This window comes from Clytia hemisphaerica, unplaced genomic scaffold (assembly GCF_902728285.1).
Source record: "Clytia hemisphaerica strain Z4C2 unplaced genomic scaffold, Clytia hemisphaerica genome assembly, whole genome shotgun sequence".
In the NCBI taxonomy this organism is placed as follows: Eukaryota; Metazoa; Cnidaria; class Hydrozoa; order Leptothecata; family Clytiidae; genus Clytia; species Clytia hemisphaerica.
The window spans coordinates 598,079-616,119 of NW_027103556.1; the positions used below are offsets into that span (position 1 = coordinate 598,079).

At 34.2% G+C, this 18,041-nt stretch overlaps 2 protein-coding genes across 2 annotated transcripts in view; one reads left to right on the plus strand and one right to left on the minus strand.

Annotated features, from left to right (window-relative positions):
• Positions 1 to 429: 429 nt before the first annotated feature.
• On the minus strand, positions 430 to 3,438 carry LOC136800522 (peptidyl-tRNA hydrolase 2, mitochondrial-like). Its single transcript, XM_067057184.1, has 6 exons — positions 3,308 to 3,438; positions 2,965 to 3,060; positions 1,988 to 2,041; positions 1,526 to 1,593; positions 1,076 to 1,188; positions 430 to 710 (listed from the first exon to the last, which is right to left on the minus strand). The coding sequence occupies exons 1-6, from the start codon at positions 3,434 to 3,436 to the stop codon at positions 661 to 663; spliced, it is 510 nt and encodes a 169-aa protein (XP_066913285.1). The 5' UTR covers positions 3,437 to 3,438; the 3' UTR covers positions 430 to 660.
• Positions 3,439 to 16,381: 12,943 nt separating this feature from the next.
• The window catches only part of LOC136800523 (squamous cell carcinoma antigen recognized by T-cells 3-like), a 49,042-nt gene continuing 47,382 nt past the window's right edge, over positions 16,382 to 18,041 (plus strand). Inside the window, exon 1 of the mRNA XM_067057185.1 lies at positions 16,382 to 16,536. The gene's annotated coding sequence lies outside the window, so the exon portion shown is untranslated. The remainder of the gene's footprint in view (positions 16,537 to 18,041) is intronic.

Below are 18,041 nucleotides of genomic sequence, written 5' to 3' on the forward strand. Positions count from 1 at the left end.
ACGAACGAACACACGAATTTGAAGGACCTCTGATGTAGGTCAAAAGATCATCATCATTTTTAACGAAAGATCTTGAATTAATCAAATGATAATTATTAGGTACATAAAATCTTTTGAATGAAGACTCTCTAGGTATATTGAATTCCACTTTCTCTCTACATTGTAGACTAAGTAATAAACAACGAGATCTCTGAGGTTGAAGATAAAGCACATACCTTGACTATTTGCAGTGGAATCTTTGGAGGCAGCTCTGAAAAGGAAGACAGGAAGGTGATGTAGCATCTTACCTTCCTTAAAAAACATGGGGTAGAAAAAATACAGAGAGTATTTTTCTTAAAATTTATTCTGCTTTCTCCAGACTTCTTCTGATCAAATGTTTAGTAATGAGATTTTTGTTTATGTAAATTAAAGATAAAAACCATGGAGTAGTTGAACACAACAATTCCAACCTGATCTATTTTCCTTATTAAAAATATTCTAACGATGACGATATGTACAAAAAAATCCCTAGTAAAACAGAGTAAAAATTCTGACTGTGAATATTATAAAATTTGAAAATTTCTAAATACTTTTTAAATAAAGGGCATGTCACCCTTTGGTTTGTGTGAATGTTGCAACAGCCTGATTTGAGTTATTGTGGAATACTAAACAGCAAAATCTTCACAGCAGTTTCAAATGTCCAGTCACTTTATCCACAAGTTCGAAAGGTGCTGCAAATGAGTTTCAGAAAATGTTTCTTAAAAAATGAGCTTTATAAGGGGACTGGAATCATTTCATTCAATTTCAGATCAAGGTAATTATTCTTTGAAAAATATTTCTTATGATACAGAAAAGGAAGCACGCCTCTGACTTTTAATGACGAATCAGAGTTGACAAATTTTTCAAAGGTTGGTTTAAACATTAAAAAGAGGAAGAATTTTCTAGTTTCAATCTTCTTGTAAAAGTTTCAGGGGAGGTGCTGACGGTTTGACGGATATGTAATAAAAGGCCCGTTATAAATATTATACTTCGCTGAGAAATCCGCCCGAGAAAGAAGAATTTTGAATATTGTAAGTATTTTTTATAATTATTTTACCTGGACCAATCCCAAGGACAGTTCTTGAACCACTGGGTATCTGTGTTCGTCCAGCGTCTTGTATGATGCGCGCGTCTAAACCAAGAGACGCAGCGTGTGTTTGTAATGCAATCCTAAACATGAAAGAGGAGCGAGTAATATTAACTTTTCTTTGCATACAATTAAAAGATAACACAATAAATCAAGCGTAAATACATACATATCTCTACTTATTAAAACAAAATAATTAACTTAAGCTCCCCATCGGCCTTAATCATTCATGTTGTTCTTAATTTTTACTGTAAGTTTTGTAGCCTCGTTTTTCTGATATAAAAGTGTGTAATCCCTATTTTGTCTTTTTCGCCTTTAGTCCCTCCTGCCTTCACTTACACAAAACATTTACCCAACAACGGTTTATAATGACCTAATTTGATGAATATATAATACCAAAATAACAAATTTTCTACTCACATTGTCTCCTCGTCAGGGCATTTCAATGCAACTTTTTGACACCCCACTTGTTCCCATGTTTTAACCCACTGATAAAAAAGAAAGGTGCAAATTCACAGAAATACAAGATTGACATTTTCCCCAAAATAAAAACAGTATAATATAAGTTTTTAACAGTTGACCAAATATTAATAAGCATTAATAGACCTTTTCATAAATTACGTCACGAACATCACTTGCCTCGTTTTGAAATTATTGCCATGGTGATTAACTCCCAGCGGATTTTATTGCAACTACTTTCTATTCATAAAAAAATCATTTAATGTCGCAAGGAATATGATCACCATGATAATTGTTTGAATACGAGGCAAGTGATGTTAATGACGTAATATTATGAAAGGTCTATTAACAGATCTAAACGAAGTTACACAATCAATCACTTTCGAATCTCCTTTCGAATCTCCTTTTAAAAAACTTCCATACCTGAGGATGTTTCTTTTTTGCTTTATTGTAGACATCAACAGCAGCATGACAACACTTTAAATTACAAAAAACATTTAATTCAGAATCAAGAAACATTTATGATATGCTGACCAAACCAACCTCATTTCAAAAGTTGAGTACGAAAAAGCATACTTTAATGGGATAAGTTTTAGCAGGGATTAAATTTCACGGTCGAGTTCATCCGCAAAATTTCATGATTTCGCGGGAGACAATATTTTCATGGTTTTGTCTTTTTACTGTCAAATTATACATGCTGGGGTGGTTGTCATTATTAGCGCTTCTTTGATGCCAGTTAACATTTTAAAAGTAATTTTTGAGTTTTGTTAAAAAGAATTTACGGATAAGACCTTTCCAAATTTCCAATGGGACATTCCACTGGGAATTTTGCAAAGGACACCAAATCCGCAAAATCCGCAAAATTTAATCCCCGCAAAAATTTACTCATTTAAGTAATCAGCACTGAAAAATCTTTTTTAATTTTTTTTAAGAATCAGCTATGCAACCAATTTTTGGCGAATCTTGATGGAAAGCTCAAAATTAGTAGAAAAGAAAATATTCAAAATTTCTTTCTTCAAAAGCTTATCTTATCCTACAGGATTTCCCTATTTCACTGTAGTGAAATATCTTATAACTTGACTGATTATCCAGGGCCCACGCCATGAATTTGAAAGTGGGGGGGGGGCAATAAATATAGAGTCTAAGGAGGCGCAACCATTTTTTTTTTAATTTGCAAAAAAGTGGGGGGGGGGACACCCCACCTGTTATCATCTAAATTCAGAAAAGTTGCAACTTTTACAATTTCAATATTAAAATAGATAATCATTTGAACTTCCTCAAGAAATTCAGGTGACGAAGGGGGTTTGTGAAACAGATTCTTAATTACATTCATTATCATCATCATTATTCATTAAACATTTGAAAGTGAGCAAAGGTATTTAATGTACATGTTAACATACTTGGGCTGCGATCTTTCCTTTTCCCATTCCCAAATCTTGTCTTACCACCAGAATCATTTTGAATTCATCAAACGTTTGAGCTGAATAATCAATATCCTAAAAAAAAACAATCATAATTAAAATAGATTACCATTTTCTATTGTGCTTGGTATCACAAGGAGGCTTTCTGCTAATTTATTTGAAAGTGCGATGAAAGAAAAGTGTCAGTTCTATTAATAGGACAGAATTTGTGCACAACATAAAAAAGTTTTGTAAAATTAATCCCATGGGGCATGTGTCAGCATGTGTTTCTGCAAGAAAATGAATATAGAACACGTTACCATATATGAAAAGAAGATTTTACCTTTGATTCAACTTCAACACTTGATTTTTCTTTTATGAAAATGAAATACCCGATGACAAATCCGAATCCCAAACCAACTAAGAGACTGTATTGGTCTATCATTGTTGTTTTATTGCTTTTTTTTGTCATATATAATAAAAATATTAAAATAACTTACACTGGTAACTGAATGCCTTGAAGTTGAAAAAATGTGTCCATGTAAGCAATTTAGAGCACATTGAAATTATGTTGTTCCTTAAAAAGCCCTACAGTATTTTGCTAAATTCCTTCCTGTAAATTTGTCTCACTTTTCTCATTTTGATTAGGATCCAATTGATCCCATTTTTGTCATACTAACATTCTGCAACATTCTTTTAAACGAAGTCAAACAAAGATTAATACTGCATAGGCTTTTTATTAAATACTTTACTGATTAAGCAAAAAATGCACTACAAAACTTCATAATGAGAAAAAAGCAGGCACTTTGATGAGTAATTGATTAGTGATTCATAGTGTAGTATACTGTGAAATCAGGTAACTTGCATCAGTGGAGGGAAACACTTGCATAGCTTTCAGATGCCTGACCTACCAAAGCGGCAAAATTACAAGACAAATGTTTCCGCTCACAGCTCTACTCTACCATTTTAAAATCTCATATTTGCCACTAAAGTATTTTTTTTGAAAAAACGTTAATGTGTATTACCCTCTTTTATTTACAAAAAGTGCTTAGTTTCAATGGGTAATCGACCTTCTTATTTTGAAGTTTTTTAAAAATCATCCACAAAGAATTGATGTATCAAGAATGATGAATGTTTTTCTACAAAAAATTTTGAGAAAAAGAAGCTATTCTACAAAAAATTTCCAAAAATTTGTTTTTAGTTTGGTTAAAGTTAAAAATACACCCTCTAACGTCAAAAATTTTTAAATGTTTTTTCATCGCTGAAAATAAAATCCTTACCCCTCTTCGCAATAGTCTTCATTTTCTTTTTTATCAAGTTTTTTCATTGCCATTTTTAAATTTTGACATTCAGAAAAAGTTGGCCTAACAGAAAATGTATAACATACAATGGTGTCCCTGCAAGCGATTTAGAGCACATTCAAGATCGGCCAGGATCGGCCAAGTAAATCTACAGCCCAAATCGGCCAGGTCCGGTTCGGATCGGCAAAGTCCGGTCTGGATCGGCCTATAACGGCCAGGTCCGGTTTTGGCAAGTTAAAAACCTGATAAAACAAAAATAATGATGTCTAGGCCGATATGGACTGGTCCAGGCCGATATGGACCGGTCCAGGCCGATACGAACCGGTCCAGAATGTTTTACGGAAGCCGAAACTATTTATAAGCAAAATTGTTTTCAAATAGTCGTCGTTTTCGTCGTAAATCACATACTCCCTTGTATATCATAACCTTACTCACTCGCTCTTATGAATCCATTTAGAAAAGATTGTTAGAAATCCTCCTTAGGATAGAATTGCACTGTGTCCCTTCGTTAGTTTATTTAATCTCCCCTGTTAAAACTTGCATGTCAATATTTTTCTTCGTATTTCATACACAGCTAGTAAAGTAACACCAAAACCAAAAGGAATACCAATTGTTTCGACCTTTTAACTAACAATAGCACAATCTCTGAAAAAGAAACTGTTACTTGCCTTTTCCTTTGCTCATATTCCAAATACCAGTAATCTTGATACTTTATAATGTTATCTATTAGCTCATGAAAAATTATTCTCGTGATGGTTTTAGTGAAAACATAAAAATGAAAATACTTCCTTCTTCTTGCTTCTGTTGTGGTTCTTTTGCTTTTGCTCTTGTTTTGATTTTAGAGTCAGAGACTTTTCAGAACATTTGGAAAACTTTTTTAACAATTTGATCGAACAATTTTCAAAACATTCGAACACTTTACAAAAAGATTCGAAAGTTTTTAGGCACTCGAGATTGGAAACAAAAAGATACCGTCATACGAAAAAGAGTTGCTTGTTTGTTTTCAGACCGGACTTGGCCGAATTTGGCCGATTTGGACCGGTCTAGATCGGCCTTTGTTTAGAGAAAAGATTTAGAAACATGGCTTAGCTAAGATCGGCCTAAATTGGCCAAGATCGGTCAACATTGGCCAAATTCGGCCAGGAACGGTCCAGACCGGTCCATATCGGCCAAAAGTTCGGCTTTTTAAGGATCGGCCCATTTTCAATGTGCTCCAAATCGCTTGCAGGGACACGATTATTGTTTAAAATCAGGCAGAAATCTTTATTTTGTAAAAATACACAGGAAGAAATCTTTGTAAAAACTCCAGATCATCTGTCCATTCAGTGTAGCTGGAACCTCGGTATTACAGGATTAGAAAAAGCTATACCTGTTATCTTTTTTCTTTAAAGAATCAACAAGCCATCAACATAGATAAATTACACACATTTCCTCAGAAACTTTCAAAATTATCTGCCATAATGACTTTCTTGAAGCCGTTCCGAAATTAACCAATCGGGTTGTGTATCGGAATTCCTATGGGAGTTCTTTTCCGTGATTTGTAAAATAGCTAAGTAGGCAAAAAAACATTTTCCGGGGGTTTGAGGACAAAAGAGAACTGCTATCATTTGTTTCTTATTTAACCATGTATTTAAATTTGCGCTCAAAAATACTTAGATAAATAAGTTAATAATTCAATATACTATTTGTATCTCTCAGAAAATAAACACTTACAGAACAACATTGTTTATCATTTGGAATACATACCCCCGTATTTGGACCATTCTATCGTGGGCGCAAGTAGCACCCTCAGTGCAAGATTGCCGCCTCATCTTTATTCGCCCGCGCAAGACGCGAGCTAATCATTTTTTCTCGCACGCTCAAGGGGAAAAGGAAAGTGATCGATATTCTTTGAAGGAAAAACGTCAGAAACAAACCCAAAGACCAAAAGATGTATTTTGTTGTTGAGAATCGATCCTGTGAGGATGAAAAAATTTCTGCTATGCATTTTTTTCGGAACGCTGAAAAACTCTAATTTCGATCTTCCGTAAGGTAAAGAGGTTGCGAGATTTGGGTTAGCGAGGCAAAAAAGAAACTTGCCCAGGGTATATACAGGTCAGTGCTTAGACTATTAAAAGTTTTAAGAGAAACCTAAATTATTCGTAAAATAATTTGAAAAAAATCAATATAATAACAAACCATCAATTTAGGGGCCCTAAGAGCTGTGATCAAACACAGAAATATTTCTGTTTTGAATTTTTAATTTTGCATAGCGAAAGTAGTACAATCGGTTTTCTGTCGTTTTTGTGGTAGTACTAAAAATTAATACTCGACACTCGTTCTTCGTGTTCATAGTGCTCCACATGTTCTTCTAGAAACATTCTAGAATATTCTATAGATGGACTCACGCGCAAAGATGAATAACAGCATTTTTGAGACGGTTCTACAAGGTGAGTGTAACTAGGGGTATGTAAACACTCCTTGTGAAAGCTTTTTAATGCATAATGGCTGCTTGAAGTTAACACTTTTGTACACTTTTGCTGCTGTATATGTAGATATTTTTAAAATGTTTTCTGGTAGCTTGTAGAGTATTTAAAGAGGTTTATCATTTGTTTACTACTTAGTTTTATGTTTGTGTATTTAGTGAATGCACCAATAAACTTTTACAGTGCTCAGTAGTATAAATAAAGAGTTTTTGGCTTTTTTCACCACACACCACAACTGACAACGGAACCCTTCAATACAAAAACGCAGGTATAGTATTTTTTTAGCAATTCATCATAGGTGTTGATATTGAAATGAATAGACCTTTTCGCCATTGATGTCATGCATAGGCAAGCAGTCATTTTTCATACAAATCATACCGAAACAGATTTGCATAGGGGTGGTGGTATGGTAGATCGTCAACTCCCATTTTTAGCATGATGTCAAAAAATTCAAAGTGTAGTATTTTTTTGTGAAAATTTAATCTTTTGCGCAATTTTTAACCTCCTGGGTAAAAAATCCAGCATTCCCCAGGGGGTCTTTGATTCACACTAAAGCAAAAAATGAGTAAAAATGGCATTTTTTGCGTAATAACTAAAACGTGAAACGTCAGAGAAACGGGTGGAAACGGGTGGAATCGCCCTGGAAACGGGGAGAAACGACAGGGAAACTGGTGGGAACGACATGGAAATGGGGAGAAACGATTGGAAACGGGTAAACGACCAACAGTGAACAAAGCTTCTGTTGTATCATTAGTCGGTTCCCGTCGTCGCAAACGCCGGTTTAGCAAAGCCCTTAGGATGATAAAGATAGTATTGTCGATGCTCTCAAACTTTATTTTTAAGGGGAATTCGAATAAGTTTTCATCAACCACGGGAGTACATATCATATATCATAAATATATTTTTATGCTTCAAATGGAATAAGAGATAGAATGGGACTTATTCACCAGAAATAGTAAATAAATAGTAAATAAAAGCTTAGTAAATAATAAATCTTCAATTGTGAGAGTTTCTTCAGTAAGTTTGAAAGCGATTTCAATTTAATTTTAATCGAAAACGGGAACTTATTGACTTGAGCAGTTTTTTTTCTGAGAGATACAAATAGTATATTGAATTATTAACTTATTTATCTAAAACGTCAATATATCATCAGTGTGTAAGAATGGAAAATATATAAAAAATGTTGCTTGCTGTATTTACGAATTTGAGGTCGACATGACGCGCCTTAGAAGACCGAATAATAACTGCATTTTCGAAAAACAATAAGATTTCTTGTTTTAAAACTGCACAAAATCCCTCTTTCGTACTCGAATCAACCCCTTGGCAAAATTTGAGGAATTTTTCATAAAATCCCCGAGGAGTAGATAAGCTGAACGCATCATAAGCCCTTTTGATAGTAAAGGGGAAACTATAGACTGAATTAATCCCAAAGAACGAAAAATTACCGCTTAAAATGGTTTAAAACTAAAGATATGACAAATTTTATGTTTTGTTACGTCATTTGAGCTCTAAATGATGTCATTGAATATGTAATAAACTTTTCACTCTACTGTAACTATTTCTTCATTGACCAAATATATGCTCATGATGATTTCCTATCCAATGAGGGGTCAATCATTGCTTAAATCCTTCTCAAACTCTAGATATTGTATTTTTCAGTTTTTGATGACGTCATCGGACCTAAGATGCCTCAATTTGAATATAATTAATTTCGAAAGTCTCTATATACCCACTCTTACCCCTCCTAACTTATTTTCCATTAAAATTCTCGATCCAATGAGGGGTCAACGACCTCCCAACTCCTTTTCGAACTCGAGATATTGCATTTTTGAAGTTTTTCCTAAACTTGTGACGTCATTGGGTCCCGTTCTAATGTTGTCAACGGTCAATTCAAGAATTTTGGAATTTTTGTGCTCAACGGGTAGCTTATGCCCCAAGGGTCCCAAAAAAAACAAAAAACGTCAATTATTTCCACGGGAAAAGGGGTTTTTAAATTTGCGAAAGATTTGCACTGCAACGACTTTTTCATAGATTACCTATACCCGTATACTCTTACGGTTATGCGAAGCCCGTGATAGACGGAGATGTATCTTAATGCTGGGCTAGCGTTACATTAATTTCCGTATTAACGTCAATTTGCTATTAGTTTAGGTATAAACTTATTTCTTTCTTTATGATTTTTGTTGGCGAAAACGTTTAGAACATCCCAGACTTAATAAAAAATTGCAAGAAAATGAATTGGCGAATCAGAAACTTCTCTATTGTTTATTAACCGTATTAATTATTCGTAAAACGTCCCTTTAAAAATGGCGCCTTTTGCCTAAACAAAGATGGTGGTTCAACAAAAAACCGTGATAAAAAAGCTCATTTTCTAGCGTTTTAGAGCTGTTTTCTTCCTAAAAATACAGCCTTACAGCAATGTTTTTTATCTGAAAGTTTATATGGCTGCTTTGGCCGCAATCTTTACTGTTATGTTTTTATTTTTCTTTGCATTTTACAGAACGTAGAATCTCTTAGAATCAGAGTAGCAGTGTGAGTGTCGATTTGTTAGGTTTTTTACATGTTTTTGAAGAAAAAGAGAACGCGAGAACACGAAAGAGATCAATCTCTCGCTATTAGATTTACATAAACCATTCGTAAGGTAATTGGCCAACAATGGAAAGAGCAAACAAATCATTAGCTCAGCGAGAGGAGAATACACTCTCGGTTCTCTTTCTATCCTTTTTAAAGTTTAAAGGGAAGATCACAATTTAAAGGCTCCCCGGTGAAGCGTTTGGCAGACCTTTTATATCAACTAAACAGAAGTAAAATATATATATCACTCTCTCAATCACGAACTGAAAAGTTTTTGAGGATCAAAGAAGAGAGCTCGAAAGGGGACTTTGTTTTCAATCAATATGATTTTGCGAAATATTAATGATAACATACGAGAGGGAGAGTGTGAACGCTTACTTATTTGTTAAAAGGTTGCACTTCTTTATTTCAAAGCAACTGGTCATACCAATAACTGCCATGAATTGATTAAGCTTTTCTACCAAATTAATCTAGGTGATAAAAGGATGCATTTCGACTTATATGGGGCCGTTTCATCAATACCCATGGCCTCATCGGTCGAAACATAATGATCTACATATGGAGCATTTTAATGGATATTTAAAGGAGTTGTTTTTAAGATCATTACGGGGAAATTTGAATGAAAAGAACACTACAAGGATTGCAAAAGCTTTAAATAACACAGGCAATCGTGAATAGCTTTGAGAAAGGTCTATTTATTGAATCAAGGATTTGATTTGAATGTTTTGATTTTCATATGTTTTACCGTTGTTACTCTTTCTAAAATAAAAAAGCCGCGGCTATATGATATATATTTAGTGAGTGAGTTTGCGGCTCCGATAATTATTACAAATATTTCACAGTTTTTTCGACCAATCAGGTTCAACTCGCTATATTATAGCGAGCAGAACGGTGGGAACTTATAAACGTTTTCGCCAACAAAAATCATAAAAAAAGAAATAAGTTTATACCTAAACTAATTTGCTATCAAAGTGCCCTGCGCTTTCTTCCAACAGAAAAAGTGCATTTTTTGGGTCACCGATAAACCAGTTATCAGACATTTGCCTAAAGGCTCGGAAAATATTGTATGGAAAAATAATCTCGGAACTCGTGAAATATTTCTCATATTCTACTCACAACTGTCCGATAACTATTACGTATCGTTTCCACTGGTTTCCACCCGTTTCCATATCGTTTCCACCCGTTTCCGTGTCGTTTCAACCCGTTTCCGTATCGTTTCCACCCGTTTCCGTATCGTTTCCACCCGTTTCCACCCGTTTCTCTGACGTCTCACCTTTTAGTTACTACGCATTTTTTGCCCATTTTAAGACTATGAAAGCCCAGTAAAGGGTCAAAATAGTTTCTAAATGGTGTCTTGTACTAATATTCAACATAAAAAGACAAAATAACCCCAACGAGATTGCTCAATGTTTCAATTTCAAGCTAAAAAGGGTGATTTTCTCCGAAATATTCAAGAAGTAAATTTACTACAATCTACAGTAAAAGCTGCCAATATCAAACACAAAAATATCTGGAGGGAGGGTCTTTCCCAAGAAGGCCCTCGATTATTCAACACCCTTCCTAGCTGGGAGACCCGTCTACTCTGTTCGTGTGGTTTCGAAGTATAGCATTTTTTAGTTAAAACGAATAATAATGTAGAAATCTTGATAAAAATAATAATAATGATATATCTTTCTTTTTCAGGTCTATGTACATTTAAAAATCTCCTAAACGAAAAATAACCCTAGGGGCTTTCGAGCTCGAAAGGACATGAAATGAAAATACTATGTACAGTAAAAGGAAGTTTACAATGTGTCATAATGAATAAACAACAATAAACATTATAACATTACAACAACAATACAACAACAACACAACACAACAGATTTAATTAATCTGTGTATAAATTGAATTGGGTGTGTAGAGAAGGAATAATAAAATACTTTATTAAGTGACGAACAGTCTTGATTTAAGTTTCTTGGTGAAATTCGAAAAGCTACTGGTGGATAAATCCAGGCAAAAATGGTTCCAACAATGAGGGCCATAAAAACGAATGGGAGAAGGAGAGTCAGCAAAAACTAAAGTTGTCAGTGAATTGGATGCAGGTTGACGCGTGCCAAGATTATGAATTGGTTTACTGAATAACATGTTTAGACTTTTAGGTGATATTTTATGGATGAATTTATAGATGAGTTTATTGCATTCTAGTTTATAGAGGGAATTGATGTTAAATGCATTTAGTGGTTTCATATTATTTTTATAGTAGATTTTTTCTATCTTGTATGATATACTGTTTATCAGAGAATTTAACTTACCTAGGCCCTTGGTGCTAGGTGAGCCCCAAGATGTAATACAATATTGTAAATGACATTGTATAAAGGCATGATAAAGAGAAGATAAACAATGAGGAGAAATTAAATAACTTAATTTACGTACAAGACCAGAGCCTTGTTTTACTTTGTTAGCTACATGATGGATATGAGCTTGCCAATCTAGTTTTTCATCAATAATTATTCCAAGATATTTGGTTGAACTTACTCGTTGAACTTGGTTACCTGATATCAGAACATTGAAATTTTCCACTTGCTTTTTACCTGTGAAGAGAAGAAAGCAAGATTTTTTAATATTTAATGATAGCCTATTGTTCACCAACCAATTATTTACAAGTTGTAATTCTTCATTGACCAAATTCTCTAGGGTTTGAGGGTCGTCATCGCATAAAAAGAGAGATGTGTCGTCAGCAAATAGGGTAAATGAAAATTTAGCTGATGACAAGGGAAGATCATTGATATAAATAAGGAAAAGTGTGGGACCTAGGACTGAGCCTTGGGGAACTCCGTATTCCATTTCAAGAGGGGTTGATGTTTCTGAATCAATACTTACAACTTGTTTTCGGTTGGATAAGTAACTTTGAAACCACTTTGTTCAGTGGGCCCCTTATTCCAATTGCATTTAGCTTACTTATGAGAATGTCATGGTTGACTGTATCAAATGCCTTAGCTAGATCAAGCAGAATAGTACAGCAGATCTTTTTCTTTTTAATTTGTGAGTATATTTCATCAGTCAACCTTAACACAGCATCTGAGGTAGACTTACCTGTCTGAAAACCAAATTGGTCTTGGTAGAGTATGTTCTTATCTATGAGGAACTTTTTTATTCTATGGTTTATGGCTTTTTCAAAGATTTTATCAAAAATAGGAAGAACTGAAATGGGTCGGTAATTTGAAATATCATGCTTATCACCATTATTTTTAAAAACTGGTGTAACTTTGGCAGTCTTGAGTTTTTCAGGAAATACGCCCTTTTTTACAGATTTATTGATGATAATAGCTAATGCTGGCTGATTAGGTCGCTGATTTCTTTGATGACGTTAACTGGAAATTTGTATATATCGAGGGCTTTTTTTGGATCTAGTTCTTTAATCAGGTCTTGGACTTCGTACTCATTAACAGGTTCAAAGAACATGCTTTGATTTGTGTGGTTGATGCCTGTTAAAGGGTTATTGCCTGTTTTCATGTTTTTGAGAAGGTTTGGTGCTACTTGTGAAAAGTGTTCATTGAAGTTTTTGGTAATTTCTTGTTTATTTTGTAGTTGTTTTTTACCTCGATTCATAGTTTGTGGAAGAGATTTGGAAGAATTTCTTGAAAGAAGATGGTTTATTTCTTTCCATAGTTTCTTTGAGTTTGATCTAAACAATTCAAATCTTCGTTTTTGGTAGTGAAATTTACTGTTTCTAATTTCTTTGTTGATGGTGTGTTTAAGTAATTGATATCTTTGAAAATCTCCCGGTTGCCTGTTCTTAAATAGATTTTATTAAGTTCTTCTTTCCTGGTAATGTTTTTTAGAATGGAATCAGTGATCCAGGGTTTACGTAGACGCCTTTGTTCTTTACGTGTGATAGGTTTTATTGGGCAATGCATTTCAAATAAAATTGATAATGTATTGTGAAGAAAATCATACATTTTTGATGGATCGTGTGTCTTCTCAATCTTATTTTTTATGCCTGTACTCAGGAGGTCTGAGCGGAATTCAGCTATGTCAAAGTTTTTGAAATCACGTTTCAGGATTTTCTTTTTGATAGGTTTGGTTTTGACAGAAGGTAGAATTAAAAAATTAGGTAAGTGATCTGAGACACTTGAGATGAGATTTCCACTTATAAATTCACCGGAAACATTGTTGTGATAGATGTTGTCTATAAGAGTTGCATTAAGCTCTTTGTCAAATCTTGTGGGATGAGTAATATAGGGGAAAAGATAGTTTTTGAACATTAAATCTACATGATCATTGGTTTCTCTGTGTTTGCTAGCTTTGAGAAGATCAATGTTGAAGTCACCCATTAAGATAATCTGTTTATTTTCTCGGCCAATCTTATTCAAAAGACTTTCAAGTTTTTCATTAAAGAGTTTGATTTTATTGCTTGGGTGACGATACACAACTCCTACAATGTAGTTACTTAGAGCACTTCCTAATTTTAGTTCAATAAATAAGGATTCACACTCAAAGTTCTCACCTGATTTCAATTCTTTCTCGAGGTCTCTTCTTCTATGATAGTTCAATTCCTCTTTGATGTACACAATCACTCCACCGTTTTGAGACTTACCTCCAACACTTTCTAATGGATGATAGCCAAGAAGCTCTTGAGGGTCAATTGGTTTGGATGGAGAGTCCCATGTTTCAGATAGACCTATAACATCAAACTTGTAGGGTGTTTGAGAGAGAATAGTATCAAGTTCATTAAAATTTTTGTCATATGAACGGATGTTAGTATGAAAAAAGCTAATGTTTTCATCCTCATTTGTAAGTGTTAAGAGTTTGTTTAATCTGATTTGTTCATAGTAGTTAAATTAATGTTTATGTCAGTTTCAGGATCAGATGGATCAGAGAAAGATATTTTTGGTAGTGTTAGTTTTAATTCTGATATTTTTTGACTGAGTTTTAACTGTGTTAAACGTTTATGTCTTTGTTCAGAATTGTTATTGGATATTTCAGAAATGAGTTGGTTAGTATTAAGATTTTGGAATGGGAATGTGAGGCAATCACTGCATGACCATGTGGCTCGATTAATCTCATTTAATGAATTAATGTTTGTGCATTTTATATGAAGGAAGTGTTTACCTAGTTTACATTCAATCTTATCATTATGGTTAATGGTTTTAAGGCAATTAGTGCAGTTATGACATGGTTGCTGTCTATGGTCTATGGATGAGTTAAATTGGTCAATATGGGCATTCGTTACATTACTGAATGGAATGGAACAAGATATGCAGATTGGACAAAAGAATGGGTGTTCACTATTGGCAAAAAGAGTGAGCTGACGTTTAGAAATTTTGAAACATTTAGCATGTATCCAGGTGTTACATAGGTCACAAAAAATACAGTCATTCAGACAAATAAGTTTGCACTTGTGGCAAATAACCGATTCTATAGTGGTACCCATCATATGAATTTACTAATGTCTGCTATTGCTTTTACAGGTTTGATATCAGAGTTTTCATTTTTTCTTACCATGGTTACTCCATGGACTGTCCAAATAAACTTGTAACCCTTCTCTTTAAGTTGATTTCTTGTGGTTTTAAATATGTTCCCGTTGATTCTTGTTAAACTCTCGTTGATATAGATTTTGTTGTTTTTATCGAAACCAATGTCTCTGGTTGTTTTTTTCCTTAATTTGTTACGGTTCCTAAAAAGAGATTATCCGCGTTCGTCTAGATAAAATTTCACAATTATTGGTGCATCTGGTTCTGTTGACGTTCTATGACTGATTTCTATGTGGTTGGTGTTCATTTAGTCCAATTTGCTCAGCTATGTCCAGTACAATTTTGTCTGTATCCTCATTATCTTTCCTTGGTACTCCACAGATGTCCACCATATTTCTACGACCATATTGTTCAAGATCATTGGTGCTGGCAGCTGTTTTGTTGACAATTTTCTTTAGGTCCTCAAGAGACTTTTTTAGGTTCAAAATATCAATGGAATGTTCATTGTCAGATTTTACCAGTTTGGTTAGGCCCTGTTCAACTTTAGCTACTTTCTTTTGAGACTCATCAAACTTCTCACTGATGTGGGCCTGGGAAGCAACAATCCCGTTCACGTTATCGTCTAAGGTTTTACATTATTGTTCATGGTTTTCATATCGTCATTCAGAATTTCGATTCTACCATAAATATTTGCAATTTCTTCCTTAGTTCTGGCTTCCATAGCATCCAGCTTTTTCAAAATGTTTTTGTTTTGCGAGTATATGTTTACCATCAAGAGTTTAAAATCAATTGGTATTTTACCTTCTACATTGAAACTTATTTCTTCATCTCCAATTTCTTTCATAATAGATTCCAGGTCTTCATTGAGTGTATTGGCGGATGTAATGTTGGTTGTCATCTCTTGTTTCTCAGTGCGTTGTTGTTGTTTCTTCTTGTTTTTAACAGAGTGGCCGGGTATTTTTGTAGATGCCAAATCTGTCCGCAGAATTCTATTGGCTGTTAAACAATTGTTGAAACCACGTAATATTATTGTTTTGATTGGAAGTGCGCGAATCTGATTGGCTAACCTTATCAACGGCTTTTTTGGCACGAAATTCAAACCAAATGTAAACAAATTCAAACTGGGTCAAAGATACCATACTCTAAATGAGTAGCTTTTGATGGGATTTTTGCTTATGTGTTGTAAGTTTGAATAGAGAGTATGGATCTCCAGACTACACCCTTCCCAGACCAATAAGAGATTTGACAAACTGCCCTAAAGCAAAGAAGTATTCAAAAAACACTTATTTTAGACACCTCCTGTTCCGGATATGAACCTCTGCTTGCCCACTATTTTAACCTTAGGCAAGCTGACTCCAACAGCCTCAAGGAAATGTCGAAGCATCGGACTCAACGAGTTCGATGAGCTGTTCAAGCAGAAGCCAAAAAGAGGTACACTGCTTCTCTCTGTCAATTCTTTTCATTTCAACTTTCATTTTTAAATCCGCCATCTTGAGCCTCAGCGTGGGCCAGCAATCGGCTGCCGTAGGTTCTTTTGCATAATTTATGCTAAAATTAATTTATGCAATACTTAATTTATGCAATGCGTAGCCATCATAACCTTCTTGGTACCACCTTCCATTGCCATTGGGACATCACGTACAGAGAAGTTCAGGAAGATAATGGCCCAAATTTCTTCGAAATCCTTGTAGATTTGATTTCGTTTTCGTTTTTGGACAAAAACAAAAAATGATCCCTTGTCTTGAGCTGTGCAGTATTTCTGTATATATATGAAAAGTAAGACTGTTTATTTGTCTCAACCTTTTTTCTCTATAAGGCTAAATCACAACCTAAGAAATAGGTCAGCTCCATGAAATGGAAGAAAGATTTGTTTGGTTTACAAAAGCAGCTTTTTTGCAACATTTTCAAAATTGTTTTCTGACTGGAGAAAAAAAGGTTGCAACTATCAATAAATAAATGTTTCTGGAAATAGAGGAAAATGTAGTTGAAGGCAGAAACTTTGTATGTTTATCAGAAAAAGGGTGAGGAATTCAAAAATCACAATCGCTAATTTTAGTTCTTTTATTTCCATGTAGTTTTTTGCACTTTTTTGCTTCTTTGGGAATGTCCCAAAAAAAGTTTATATTCGGACGAAATGGATTTTCTTTTCATTTGGGGTTTTTCCTTTCAGAAAAACTTATTCTTTACTTATAACTTTTTGTTCCTCCATTTCCAGAGGCCCCTTGTTGAAAATGGGTCCTACCACCTTTTTTGACTCATTTCAACCTTTTCCAAGCTACTTTTCTTTAAAAACAAAAATTGTGCTTTTACAGTAATTGGCTGAAAATTTTTTGTGTCGGAAAAACATTTTCAAACTTTTAGCAATGATGGACCAAACTGTTAATGAAAATTACATAGCGCATTTTTTATCTTCTTACCTTCTTCATTTTCAATGAAGCACTCAAAGTTTACTGAAGGTAAGCACATAAGATATTCTTATACTTAGTGATATTCATTGAAACACGCTTCGTTTTGCGCTGCGGTGGAGCGTATGACGTAACTCGCGCTGCAACCAACTCGCCTTCTGTTGGAAGATCATATTGGGCGTCTTGGCGTTACCACCCTCAAAGCAGCAGGCGCCTTTGTTTTCCCGCAAATCCGCCATTTTAGATGGCCTTAACAATAGATCCAAAAGGGCGCCATAATCTTGGAAGATAAGTTTTGGTCTCCGGCTTTGGGAGGTAGCAATGTTTTTGGTTGTTTTCAATGGAAAATGGTAAGAAAGTTAAGTTTACAAGTGTCATTTAGTTTTTGCTGGCTTTTAGAATGGCAGGATCCTGGATGGTTTCTCTAACTCTCTAGCAAGTCCAAAAGATTTTTCAAATTTAAAAAAAAAGAAAATGAGGGATCATAGGCCTCCAGAGGATAAGTGGTTGTAAAGATATTCAAATTTTAGTGTTAAAAAATTTGACTAAAAATGTCAAAAAAAAAGGTTAGGAAAATAGCTTGGAAAAATTCGAAAAATGTGTCAAAAAAGAAAAAAAAGAAATTTTCTAGCCATGCTTCTTTAATTTTGCATATCTCTTTTTCTAGTGTAGCTAGAGACCTGAAATTTGGAGGGAGAATTCTTTGATGGTGTTAGAATATTATTATATAAAAATATTTGTAAAATATAAGTATATTTATGAAAATAATGAAAGATATATCTTTTTTTGAAAAAGAAGACATTGCATTGTTTTATCACTTTATTAAAGCAACCTTGGTTAAATATTATTTAAAATAAAAGCCCCCTTCTTTAAAAC